The 14,211-nt window shown below is 39.8% G+C and overlaps 1 protein-coding gene across 1 annotated transcript in view; it reads left to right on the top strand.

Annotated features, from left to right (window-relative positions):
• Positions 1 to 8,162: 8,162 nt before the first annotated feature.
• The window catches only part of Gc (GC vitamin D binding protein), a 24,471-nt gene continuing 18,422 nt past the window's right edge, over positions 8,163 to 14,211 (top strand). The window contains 3 exon segments of the mRNA XM_034508236.2: positions 8,163 to 8,304; positions 9,073 to 9,205; positions 13,264 to 13,475. Of these exon segments, the coding sequence (XP_034364127.2) occupies positions 8,183 to 8,304; positions 9,073 to 9,205; positions 13,264 to 13,475 (467 nt within the window). The 5' untranslated portion in view covers positions 8,163 to 8,182.

Below are 14,211 nucleotides of genomic sequence, written 5' to 3'. Positions count from 1 at the left end.
TACACTGTCTGTCTTCCTTCTAACAAGTAGGAGGTGATATAGTGTGGTTTTGATTTACATTTTCCTGGTGCTTATGGTATTGAGAAGGCTTCTAATACCTGTTAATTTTTTTTTCATATAGCTGCTAGAAGTTTCTCAAATATCTGTACTTCTTCTTTTATGAAATGTTGATTAAATCATTTACCATTTTAAAATTGTATTGTTTTCTTGCCACAGAAATGAGTTTCTCAGATATTTTAATCATAATCTCTTATAAATGTAGCTTTAAATGTCTCTCACTCTGAGTTAACTCCCCATTTTGTTTCACTTGTCATTCCCTTAAATAGTGGAGGTTGGGACAGAACTGAAGAGATGGCTCAGTATTTAAGAGCCCTGGCTTCTCTTGTAGGGGACCTGGGTTCAATTCCCAGAATCCACATGGTGACTCACAACTATCTATGTCTCCAGTTCTAGCTGATCCAATATCCTCTTCTGGCCTTCTCAGGTACTAAGCATGAACATGGGTACTCATACATTCACTCACACATACACATAAAACTAGATAAATAAAACACTTTTCATATGTTTCTATTTCATTTGTTCATAGTTTGCTTTTTGTTGCCTGTTCATTTGAAGGTATAAAAAATTCATTGTTCAAACAAATCTTATGTAATCTCCTATGACTGTTTTCACTAGTTAAATGCTGTCTTTCATTTTATTATTTAATGTATTTTGAGTTCTTTCCTAAAGTGTTTAAACAGATCATGTGTAACTGCCCAACTAAAGAAGACTGTGACCACTTGTTAGTCAACAAGTACAATACTTTCCCATCCTCAATGGGATAATTTCTTAAATTTTCACAATGAGTGGTTAATTGGTTAATACATTGGCTCCGTAAAAATCACACATGCAGTGTACAAAACTCTAAGTTTACATATGATGTTTTCCAATTAATATCTTTCACAAAAAAATGAAAGTTTGCTTAACTGAAATATAATTAGCACTGATCTCCTTGGTAAGATTTATGTGTAAATGCCCAGTGTTATTTCAAGCCCTTGTGTCTGCTGAGACAACAAGAGTCCCCTGAGAACTTCAGCCAGCACTTTGACCTTTCTATTTTCTTACTCAAAAACCCGTAAGTTTGTTTTTAAAAAAATAAAAGTTGGGGTTGAGTATGAAAAGTTAAAATGAGCTTTTGAAGTCATGATAATCATAACTAGACCTTCAAGAGGTCATTTTAACTATGAATCTTTTTTATTGGATATTTTATTAATTTACATTTCAGATAATATCCCTTTTCCCCATTTCCCCTCCCTAGAAACCCCCATCCCATCCACCCTCCTCTTTTTTGGCTTTTATACAATTTTAATTACATGCAAGTATTCAGGTCAGTTCTAGGTTGAGGAACTAGCAATACAGTAGATGCAAATAGTCAAGGAACAAGCAAGACACTGAAAAAAATCCCATGAATCTTTTAATATCATAAAGAGAACAGTGTCAAAATCTAAAAGTGCTTCTCTAACTCATAGAAACAACAGTAACAAAAAGTTATGCTAATTAGCAAATGTAATTTTCTCTAAGAACATCTCACATACAAAGGTGAAGTTCTAAGGGATATAGATACAGCTCCGAATTGAAGGGTACTCGGTGTTTTTTTTAAAGAAACAGCGTTTGTTTCACACACACACACACACACACACACCGTCGTCGTCTTTGTCGTCAATTTTTAAAAATCTTTTTAAAAGCTGAAGTTTTATCCATGCTGCAGACACAGAGAAGTACAATTAGCAGAGGGGTGAGCTATGATACAGCACACATTTTGTCGTGTTCCTATAGAGGTTAAAGGTCATGTTATGCATTAAAGATTTACTCCAGTGTTACACAACCTGTTAATACTCAGACATTAGCTATAGGCACGATGTCAGTTATCTTTGAGTTGAATGTTTGTCATGTAAAAATTTAAATGTTAACAAATTTGGGCATTGTGAAAATAGAAAATAGTAAAAAGCACCATGAGACGGCATTCTGTGGAAATATCGACTCAAGTCATTGTTATTCAAGATTCATTCAATGTGGCAAAACAGCTCTCCTAAAGGGACAAAACCATGAGCTAGTGAAGACCATTACAGCACCAAAAGAACCAAAGCATCTTTCTTTGTAGATTTTGTGCCAAGATCATGAGAATTTCTTGGCTCTCCTCATCAGAATGAACGTCACATATTGGGGGAGGTGCACCTGCTTTGGTCTCCACGGCATCCCACATTCAGTGTGAGAGCCATGTCCAGCAGAGAGTACTTGTCACAGAACATATCTAAATGTACGAATATGGCCAGATTTGTTGGAAGAAGCTTGTAATGTGCATGAGGCAATACCATTTCCCAAAAATAAGTACAACTCCTTTTTAAAAGTCCAGAGTTTGATTTAGATTACCAGAATATTTCACAATGTAGACTAAATTGGACATGATGTTTGTAAAAAGTGTTAATGGAATTTGTAAACACTTAGTACAAAGAGGTCACTTGGTGTGAACATGATTTCACAATAGTCACTAACTTCATGCCAATAATTTCTGTTACCACACCCAAGTCTAAGGGTACATTAAAGGACAGAATATGATATTTCACTTGAGGTATAATCTTAACTAACTTTAAATGAGCTCCGTCTAAAAATGATTTGGGGACTGGAGAGATGGCTCAGAGTTTAAGAGTTCATACTGTTCTTGCAGAGGGTCCAAGTTCCATCCCCAGCACCCACATCTGGCTGTGAAGTAGAGCACATGACTGCCTTGAAGCTTCTAGCAATCGACATGCATGCAACATACACACACACACACACACACACACACAAATCACACAATAATAAAACCAATCTATTTTTTGAAAGAAGTGTTCTATTGGTATGAGAAATCAATCTGTAATAATTATATTACAAGTCAATTTCTTCATTAATTTACTCAGTTTTTGTGCATAGAGGGACAGGATTGACACATCTAACTATTGAAACAAGATACTGTTGCCTATATAAAATAATAAATTAATTTTATCAAAAATACATCCAAGGCCATACATCTGAAGGGTCACCGTAATGCCTTCCTCTGTGGTCTATCTCTGTGTGCTTTGTATATATATCTACTATATACGTTATTATACTTTCTACCTTAATGGTATGCTGCTACCACCCTTTGAGACTTCATTTACATCCTCTCCTGACCAAGGCTAAACACACCAGCAAAGAACGTTCCAAAATGACCTCAAGTCTCACACAGTCTCATATCACTTTTCTCTCAGCAGTACACTCCCTAACTAAATCAATACAATTCCTATGACATATAAGACACGTGTGCAAACAAGTATATGCTTTGCTCAAAACTATTGGGACGAGTTACTATGCATGCTTACTTACATCAGCATTCTCGTGGGAGATATTAAAACAGTTTACACTTGATGTGAATAATATTCTTTTGGAAAACTATTTTTTAAACAGCTATTTTGTGACTTTTTAATATCAGGGGTTCAGGGTAATGTTTTCAAATTTACAATTTGCACATGGGAAAAATTCCTCATCTCTGGGAAGAGATCATAAAGAACTTGTGCTAAATATGGGACCTCAAGTACACATGATTATTCAAAGCCATGGCAATATTTCCAGTGACTAAACAAACTTGTTTCTTCAAAATGTCTTCCTCTCAGTTATTCAAGAGCTGTGTTAGAATCAAGTGTTCAGACTGGTTAGATTCATGCTGCCATACAACCACCAGCCATTCTTCCTACTTAGAAATAAATAAATAAATAAATAAACAAACAAACATGCTGGTATCTGGAAGTGTAGCTCTTCCCCACATGACAGTTCTGCAGTGTACTCTTTCAGACCCACCGACTAGGTACGACTGATGATCAACAGGCATAGTCTACATTGCTTTAACCTTTCTGACTTGTCACAACATCCAGCTTTCAGACAGTGGACTGTGTGCAGGTCCTCAGCCAGAGTAGAGGTTGCATGCTGGGGGTCTGCTGCATTCCACTGACCACTGGCTTTACCTTCCCACCCCCTTTTCTCCGTTTTCAGGATTTAACATCAAACAGAAACCTATGGATTCTTATATATAATAAGTAAAATTTTGATAGATGTGACTTTGCCTCTCATTATAAAATAGCTTAACTGGCAGAAACACTGTGGAGTTGAAGCCAGTCTGGACTATGTAGAAAGACCCTGCCTGTCCTGAAGAAGAAGGTTTTAACATCTTTCACCTTTGACCTTTCTGACCTTTCTTACTAAATTGATTGACCTATTTCATATTGTCCATCTGGAAAATGTATAGTGCCACAGGTTATGCAGGTTATTTTCCTTACAAATTTATTAATATTAAAAATAACTTTAAACACATACATATAAACTCCCAAAATTTATATCCATCCATCATCAGTGCCATTTTAACCAAACACACACACGCATGCACACACACACAGACACGCATGCATATGCACACACACATGCACATATACATACATTCACACACACGTGCACACATGCACAACACACAACGCAAAAAAACCACACCCACACACTACACATGCACACACACACAGGCACAGGACACACATACAAATAAACACTACAAACATTTCCTCCCAAGCTTCTTCCAGTTTAACCAGAACATTGACTATTAAAGAAGATAGAGGGGAGGCCACCTAACTTCTAAGATGATTTCCCTCGTACTTTAAACCGAATGGATAAATCACTTATGGCTTTTAGAACAGAGTCAAGGCCATTTCTTATATTTGTTAACAACTATTCAAGTTGGAATATCTAGAGTACTGAGAAATTTCCTGGGACTTATTCTTTTAATTGGATATTTTTATTTACAATTTAGATGTTATCCCCTTACCCCATCCCCCCCCATGCCCAGGAGCTCCCTATCCCATCCCCCCTCCTTCTGCTTCTATGAGGATGTGCCCCACCTACCCCTCCACTCCCACCTCCCCACCCTCTAATTCCCCCACAGACAGGGTCCAGCCTTCATGGGGACAAGGATCTCCTTCTCCCACCTATGCCCGACAAGGCCATCCTCCCCCTACATATACAGCTGGAGTCATGGGGTCCCTTCCTATGCTTGCTCCCAGGCTGGTGGTTTAGTCCCTCTGAGCTCTGGTTGGTTGGTATTGTTGCTCTCCTCGTAGGGCTGCAATCCCTTTCAGCTCCTTCAGTCTTCTAACTCCTCCATTGGGAACCCCTTGATCAGTTCAATGGTTAACTGTGAGCATCTGCCTCTGAATATGTTAGGCTCTGGCAGACCTCCAAGGAGACAGCTATATCAGGCTCCTGTCAGCATTGCACTTCCTGACATCCACATATCAGCATCTACCTTTGGTGGACTGCACATGGGATAGATACCCATGTGGAATGGTCTCCAGACGGCCCCTCCTTCAGTTTCTGTCCCATGCTTTGTCTCCATATTTGCTCCCTTGAGTATTTTGTTACTCCTTCTAAGAAGAACTGAAGCACCCACACTTGGTCTTCCTTCTTCATGAGCTTCATGTGGTCTGTGAGTTGAATCTTGGGTATTTCAAGCTTTTGGGCTAATTAATATCCAATAATCAGTGAGTAAATACCATGTATGTTCTTTTGTGATTGGGTTACCTCATTCAGGATGATATTTTCTAGTTCCATCTATTTACCTAAGAATTTCTTTGAATTCATTGTTTTTAATAGTGATGTAATACTCCATGTATAAATGTATCACGGTTTTGTGTTTCATTCCTCTTGTTGAAGGACATCTGGGTTTCTTTCAGGACCTTTGGCTATTATAAAAATAAGGCTGCTCTGACACATAGTGGAGCATATGTCTGTTATATGTTGGAGCATCTTTGTGGTATATGTCCAGGAGTGTTATAGCTGAGTCCTCAGGTAATGCTATGTCCAATTTTCTGAGGGAACCGCCACAGACTGCTGACTTCCAGAGTGGTTGTACCAGCTTGCAATCCCACCAAACAATGGAGGAATGTTCCTCTTTCTCCACATCCTCGCCAGCATTTTCTATCTATCACCTGAGTTTTGATCTTAGCCAGTCTGCCTTTGGGTATGATGGGTATGTTCAGGTTTGTTTTGGTTTGCATTTCCCTGATGACCTAAAGATGTTCGAACATTTCTTTAGGTGCTTCTCTGACATTCGATATCTTCCTCAGTTTGAGAAAGTCTTTGTTTAAGCTCCTGTACCCCATTTTAATAGGGTATTTGGTTGTTACTGGATCTTCTAATTTCTTGAGTTCTTTGTATATATTGGATATTAGGCCTCTGTCAAGATGTAGGAGAGGTAAAGAGTGTGCACAGTTTTCCCAATCTATTAGGCTCGCGTTTTTCCTCTGGACTTATTTTTCAAATAAATGATGAGTCACAGAAGGACTCACAGACAGGCTTTCAGGAGTCTCGCCTTCCAGAGATGTGTGCAGAACAGAGTCTTATTAAACACAGAAGACAAAAACTGTGCAGCATGAACTATGAACTTACGCCTGTTGCTCTATGGCCTTCTTTTAGACCACGTCACAACTCGCTCTTTTCATTCTCAAAAAAAAAATGTCCTGCTGTACTTCTCCCCTGAACCCAGACATGTGTGCAGCCTACGAGGCATCTGCTGATTTAAAACTCAGGCCAGAAGTTCATTGATGTTGAAGCTGCTTTCCCAGTCAGTCCAAGTGGACAGGAAAAAAAAATGAACCTCTTACCAATCTTGCCCCCGCCTTATTTTTTTTTTTCTCCGGTTGCCTTTTCCCCTTCCCCATTATATAAAGCATGTCTAGTATCTTAGGGAGTAACCACAGGAAGACCTTAACCAAGAGAGTTCAGCAGCAGAGAAACCCTGACGGTTTGCAGAGATGTGTTGTGAGCCAATATGTATCCTTTACTTTTGTTTGCTGTATTTCGATTGGTTTTGATTATCTCTTCTCTTCTTCCTTTCCTTTTTTCTGTTTTTTTTTTTTTTTTTTTTTTTTTTTTTTTTTTTTTTTTTTTTTTTCTATGAGCAGGATCCCCCAACGGACTGGAGCCCTTGTGGACCATCCCGTCCTCGAAAAACTCACTTCCTTCGTCTCCGAGTGTGTAGATTAAAAGTCCGCACTCCTGAGCCGGCTTCTTTAATTCCTTTTAAAACATTGTTCAATCATCCCTAGAAATGTTCACACCGCCTGGCATATAACGAATGCTCTCTATTTTTGGGGACTGATCATTCAAATCCTCTCACTCTGCCCTGAGGTGACTCACGGTTGCCTGCCCACTCCTTCCAGAAAGCCCTGTGGCTTTGTCTTTGTCGTTCTTATTGCTGCTCTGGGCGGGATATAAAACATGTCTCCAGGTTAGCTTGTTCTCTTAATGATTGGAATCAGATATGCAGGCCAGTGAGTTCCCAGCCACAGCTATCTTCTTTGTTCCTTAAGAACTGAACCAAATCTGACCCCCCCTACCCCCCCCCCCCCCCCCGTGCATTTAGATTTCTAAAGTCTATATCCCAAACCCTAAAGGAAACCTAACAAGGATGAATGATTGTGAAGCTACCCTCACTACCCTTGAAGATCAAAGAAGTATTCCCGCTACCTTAGACCAGCCATCTCTCTAGCTCGATTCCTTAGGAATCTGGGGTAACCGCAGACAGAGCCCGGCAGCAGCTCTCAGAATTACTGACCTCTTCCAAGTTCAATCTTATTGTAGCTGCAAACTCATCTTGGAGTCCAGAAGCTTCTTTCTTTACTTTTTTCCTTTGACTTGTTGAAGGTGTGGATAAAACAGACAACAAAAGGGAATGAGAGAAGAAAGAGAGAGAAAGGAGAAGGGGAAGGAGGAAGAGAGAAGGAAGACGGGGAAGGAGGGAGAGTGGAGGAACAACCCCCTGCAGCATTCTATACAGAAGGGCCAAAGGGAATGGTTTTCCTGTGGGTGACTCTGACTCACTGACATGTAACTTTTGACTTTTATGCTTAGTGTTTCTTTAGTCTTTCTACCTTTTGTTCTTGTTACACAGTTGAAGTTAATAGAAAAATCACAAAATTGAGGCTTATTACAAGGAAATAGGTGAAAAGACAACTCAAAATGAAAACTACACAGATATTAAGAAATGCCTTTACCACAGGTCATGTTGAACAGAAATATTACATATACATATAATGCATATATGTATATATGTATATGTACACATATATATGAAATATTATATTTAATGTTCAATAAAAGAAAAAAAAAGATGGTTATTTTTTATATCTGCTTTCCAGGCCGAGACTATGAGAAGGATAAAGTTTGCAAGGAACTCGCCATGCTGGGGAAAGATGACTTCAGATCTTTGTAAGTTGCAGTGTCCATGAAATTCTCTTGGGTACATGACCTTAGATATACCAAGCACAAGCTAACTTCCATTCTGTCTAGAATGCTGAAATGGGTGCTGAGCTGAGGGAAGATCGTTGGGCCGCTGTGGACCAACAGGTCAAGCAGGGAGAGGTCAGCCAGAGATGCCAGAGCTATGGTTACTGTGGTCTAAGAAACTATCACAGGTAAATTGAATGATTGAGTTTGCAATAGAACGTAAATGAAGGTTTCTGAGGCAAATTAGATCTGACCATTTTAGGACTCTGGAATACACAAGCAATGGCCTACAGAATATATTCTTTGGGTGAAGTTCAAAACACACTCCAGGCTGTTTTGATGGGAAATATAAATCCAGTATTTTACCGTTGTCTTACTTACGGTTACTATTGCTATAAAGAAAGAGCACAATCACAATTCTTTTACAGGAAAACAGTTAATTGGCCCTGGCTTACAGATTCAGAGATCTAGCCCATTATCATCATGGTGAAAAACGTGGCAGAGTGCAGGCAGACATGTATGGGGGGGGGTATTTTCTTTCAAACCACAACTGTATATAAGATAATTTTTCATAGAACAAATGCTTTACATATAACCTCATATTCTCACCTTTAGACAAATAAAAAAGTTAATGTATAAAATCTTTTTATTTAAAAGTTAAATAGATATACTATTTTGGCACAAGTCAAAATGCCAAAAGAAAAAAAAACAATTCAACTTCAATTAATATCACATTTTTTTCTCCCTCAGATCACTAATCCTATACAGCAGGAAGTTTCCCAGTAGCACATTTGAGCAGGTCAGCCAGCTTGTGAAGGAAGTTGTCACCTTGACTGAGGAGTGCTGTGCTGAGGGGGCTGACCCCAACTGCTACGACACCAGAGTAAGTGTGTATACGTCTGTCTGTCTGTCTGCTTGTCTCTCTGTCTCTCTGTCTGCCTCTATTGTGGACCAGGGAAGGGAACTGCCATAGGCTTTTATGTCATATTTTCAAGACACTCCAGATACCAAGCCACCTATTTCCAGTTGTGTTGCGGCCTGCTATGTCCACAGATCGGGTTCTAGCAAGAGAGAGAGAGTGGGGGAAGAAGGGAGAGAAACTCGAAGAATGGAAAACAACCCAGAGGATCTGTAGTCAAGTCTCCTTTACTGTCTTCAACACACACAATTCCTACTCTACTACACCACACACTATACCACCCTACTCCACTACTACACCACACTCTTACAAGGAAATCCTGGGTATTTATAAGCACAAACAAGAGAACACAGGTGAAAACATTTTACCACGTACACCATACAGCTGAGGTCACTAAACAGCAAAACAAGCTATGTGGGATAAACAATATACTTATCAGAGTGTGCTTCAGCTGTTATAGGCTTTTGAAAACCAAGTCTTTCATCAGGGTATATGGTTCCAGATGGCTGCAAAGTTGATCTAGCTGCTTTCTGCTTAAAGTCAGCTCCCAACACAGTTGCAATGAAAAATAAAGACTATTATTTTCAGTGTTCACACTTATTTTAGTACTGTTTCTTTTACTCAGTGTCACTACAAGTTTCAAGAGAAAATAACTGGGATAAGGTAACTTAACAATTTACTAAATAAACGCCGATAACGAGGAGTGTGTGTCAGATTTACATCCAGGTTGGTCTCTAGAAAACCTTTAGAGTTATACTCATAGATTGGTACCTAGTACAGCTATCATCAGAGAGGCTTCACCCAACAGCTGATGGAAATAGATACAGAGACCCACAGCCAAACATTAGGCAGAGCTTGGGGAAACCTGCAGAAGAGGGGAGACACATTGTAAGAGCCAGAGGGGTCAAAGATACCAAAAGAAACCCACAGAATCAACTGACCCAGATTCAGAGGGGCTCATAGAGACTGAACTGACAATCAGGGAGCCTGCATGGGACTGAGCAAGATCCTCTTCATGTAAGTTATGGTTGTGTAGCTTGGTCTTCTTGTGGGAACTATAACAGTGTGAGTGGGGGCTATCTCTTTCCCTTTTGTTTGCTTTTGGGACACTTTTCCTCCTACTGGGTTGCCTCATCCAGCCTTAATATGAGGGAAAGTGCATAGTCTTATTATAACCTGATATGCCATGTTTGGTTGATATGCCTGGGAAGCCATCTCTTTTCGGAAGGGAAAGGAAGAGGAATAGATTGGGGGTGGGAAGGAGAGGAGGTGGAGGGAGGGAAAACTGTGGTTGTGATGTAGTATGTGAGAAAAAGAATAAATAAACAAATAGACTTTTAAATCACTGTAAATTTGAATCTCATAAATACATACTCATGAACCTCTTAAAATAATCTTAATGTATGCTATGTAGTCTACAATGCTGCTTACATTTTTATTACCACTATAGCGTTTTGACTAATAGCCACAGAATCACTAAACATTGGCCTTGAATCATTTGGGTGACTCAAATACTGCTACACACACACACACACACACACACACACACATTTGTGGGTGTGTGTATTTCTGAGTATAAAGAAAAACCATTTGAAATTCTTCAATTGTGGATTCTGTTTAGCTCCATACCCCATTTTTAATAGGGTTATTTGGTTCTCTGGAGCCTAACTTCTTGAGTTCTTTGTACATTTTGGATGTTTGCCCTCTATCAGATGTAGTGTTGGTAAAGATCTTTTCCCAATCTGTGGGTTGCCATTTTGTCCTATTGACAGTGTCCTTTGCCTTACAGAAGATTTGCAATTTTATGAGGTCCCATTTGTCAATTCTTGATCTTAGAGCAGAAGCCGTTGGTGTTCTGTTCAGGAACTTTTCCTCTGTGCAACCCCATAGACTGAACAACAATATCAACCAACCAGATCCTCCAAAGTTTCCAGGGACTAAACCACCAACCAAAGAGTACACATGGAGGGGACCCATGGCTCCAGCTGGATATGTAGCAGAGGATGGCCTTATCTGGCATCAATTAGGAGGGGAGGCCCTTGGTCCTGTGAAGGCTCAATGACCCAGGGTAGGGGAATGCTAGGGCACTGAGGCAGGAGTAGGTGGATGGCTGAGGGAGCACCCTCATAGAGGCAGGGGGAGGAGGGGAAACTGGGAAGGGGGTAACATTTGAAATGTCAATAAATAAAATAATCAATAAAAATGAAAAAATACAAAAAAAGAAAAACCATGTATTGTGTGCATACTTGTATGTTTGCATGTGTTTTCTCTCCTATAGCATTTATTTAAAAATTGAAAACCTGAAGATTAGAATTCAGTGTACAGACGGTAACAGATAAAGGTGGAAATAAGGAGACAGACCTTTACTAATGAAGTCATCAGTGTACATACAAATAGGTGGATGGGGTTTAAAGGCCCCCACAGAAAGATTAGTGTCTGTTCAACACCATTATTATAATAAATTCTGTATGGTGACTGTGTTTGCCCATTGACTGGTATATGTGCTCCCCTGAAGCCTATCTTTTACATCATTTCATTCACCACCAAGTTCATCAGCACTTATTTCAAACTCACTTCACACTTGTCAGACTGAAATGTTCATATTGGGATAATTGAAAACAGGAAAACCCAGAGTAGTTTCAAGAGAAATTAGTGAAAATGGAAGAGAAACTGGTTGAAAAGAGGTGATTTTTTTCAAAGAAAACCTAACTCTTAATTTCTGAGTCATGGAAGGTAGGTAACATGAGGAACGGTGGGTTGGTTTGGAAGACTCATTCAGAACGTTGCTTTCCTTCACTGTTAGGAAAGGTCTTTAGAAAATTTACCTTAAAAGGATAATTAATGTATATCCATTTTTACTTTTTCGAACACAAACACCAAAGTGAGTTTTCCATGGAAATTTCTACTTCTTTTTCTCTAAGATGTCTATTCCTTTATACTAGTTTATTTTGAATGTCAAATTTCTTCCCATTTCTTCCCTACAATTACTTTGGTGGTGTTCTGTCCTTTGGCATAAATGAGAGTAACAGAGCTAAGGGGCTGGGGAGATGGCTCAGTGGTTAAGAACACTGGCTGCTCTTCCAGAGGTCCTGAGTTCAATTCCCAGCAACCACATGGTGTCTGATGCTCTCTTCTGGCATGCAGGAGTACATGCAGATAGAGCAGTCGTATACATAAAATGAATCCTTAAAAGAAAAACTTTAAGAGGGAAAAGAAAAACCTTTTAAAAAAAAAAAACTGGACGTAAGCAGGTGTGGTGGCACACATTCTTAATCCCAGTGCTAGATTAAGAATTAAGAACTAAATTAAGAATTAAGTACTAGAAGCAGAGCTGGAGCTATACATGGCAGGGACTGCTAGCTTCCCAGCTCTTGCCAAGGATAAGAAAGACCTAAAAGTTGGGAGAAGACAGACTGCCAATCCCCATCTTTGTCCCACTATGTAAGCGTTAACTCTTTTACATGCTGGATAAGTAATGGTGAATCTAAAATCATGCTGCTGAGATGAGAAGCAACTGCAACTGACTAAAGCCAGTGATGTAAGACGATGCTCACTTAGCAAGGGGAGGAGCGGAAGCCATGAAAGACCTTCCTTGCTTGTGGTCTAACTGTAAAAAGTGGATGGGACATGAGATGAGAGCCACTACCAGACCGTCTCCAAGACCAGACCGTCTCCGTCTCCAAGTGCTCCCCACCTCAGAGATGCTAAAATCTCTTCACTGAGAAATACCAGACTATGTGATAAAGGCCAAATGGCTACAGCCCAATAAACAACATCTATTTATTCATGAAAGTTGTACCATGTTCTAGTCTGGAGAGTGCCATTGGATAACATAAACAAGATTGCATACTTGCCTATGACCAAACTTATTCAACTTCACATGTTTGTAAGCCATAGCGTGGAAGCGTGATTACTGAGAATTTTTAAATTAGAAGGTATGTTTTATACTGAATGGAGATTCACATATACTGTATAAGTTTCTGACTTTACTTTTTGCCTTTGTTTCCCTTTCTCTCATCCAGACCTCAGAGCTGTCTATTAAGTCCTGTGAAAGTGATGCCCCCTTTCCCGTTCACCCTGGAACTTCTGAGTGTTGCACCAAGGAGGGGCTGGAGCGGAAACTCTGCATGGCTGCCCTCAGTCACCAGCCACAGGAATTTCCCACCTATGTGGAACCAACAAATGAGGAGATCTGTGAGGCATTCAGGAAGGATCCAAAGGGATTTGCTGATCAGTAAGTGGTCTTTATAGTAAGTCAACCCAGATGCCTACCACTGGGGAGGCAGAGGCAGGGGGACCACTGCAAGTGCCGAAGTAGTCAGACCTCATGGTGCAACTTTTGAAAATAACAGGAGAGAGAGGGAGAGGGATGGAGGGAGAGAGAGAGAGAAGGGGGGAAGGGGTAAGGGAGGAGAGGGCAGGGTAGGGGAAGGAAGAGGAGGGCAGAAGAGGAGAGGGATGGAAAGGAAGGACAGGCAGACAAATAAATGAGGAAAGATAACTCATGACAATAAAAAAGAAATACTTATATGCAAAGCTGTACAACAGTAATATTGGGAAGTGAACCCACCCACTTCCCCCAGCTCTCACCCATTATCAATAGCCTCTCCTATAATAGGACTCATTTTCCAACATCTGGCAGTACCTGTGGTGAGTCGCCTTATGCCACTAATCCTTGCATCATGGAGGTAGTGGAAGCAATTTTACTACTGTGCACATTTTTAAATACAGAAATAAATGTCCCCAAACACTTCTATACACCTTCAGAAATAGCTGTGAACATGACACATATTACCAAATTAATATGTAATGTGGACCTTTTTATTGTCTAATGTATATGGGAAGCCACATTATACTCTGCTTACATACAAATTGGAATGTTATAAAATGATCCAAAATGAAGCTGGGCATGATTGCAAATGCCCACAATACCTCATAAAGAACACCGGAGGCAAAGACAGGGGGATTGC

This window comes from Arvicanthis niloticus, chromosome 7 (assembly GCF_011762505.2).
Source record: "Arvicanthis niloticus isolate mArvNil1 chromosome 7, mArvNil1.pat.X, whole genome shotgun sequence".
Classification (NCBI taxonomy): Eukaryota; Metazoa; Chordata; class Mammalia; order Rodentia; family Muridae; genus Arvicanthis; species Arvicanthis niloticus.
The sequence above is the reverse complement of the archived record's forward strand: the minus strand, read 5'-3'. Positions and strand labels throughout refer to the sequence as shown.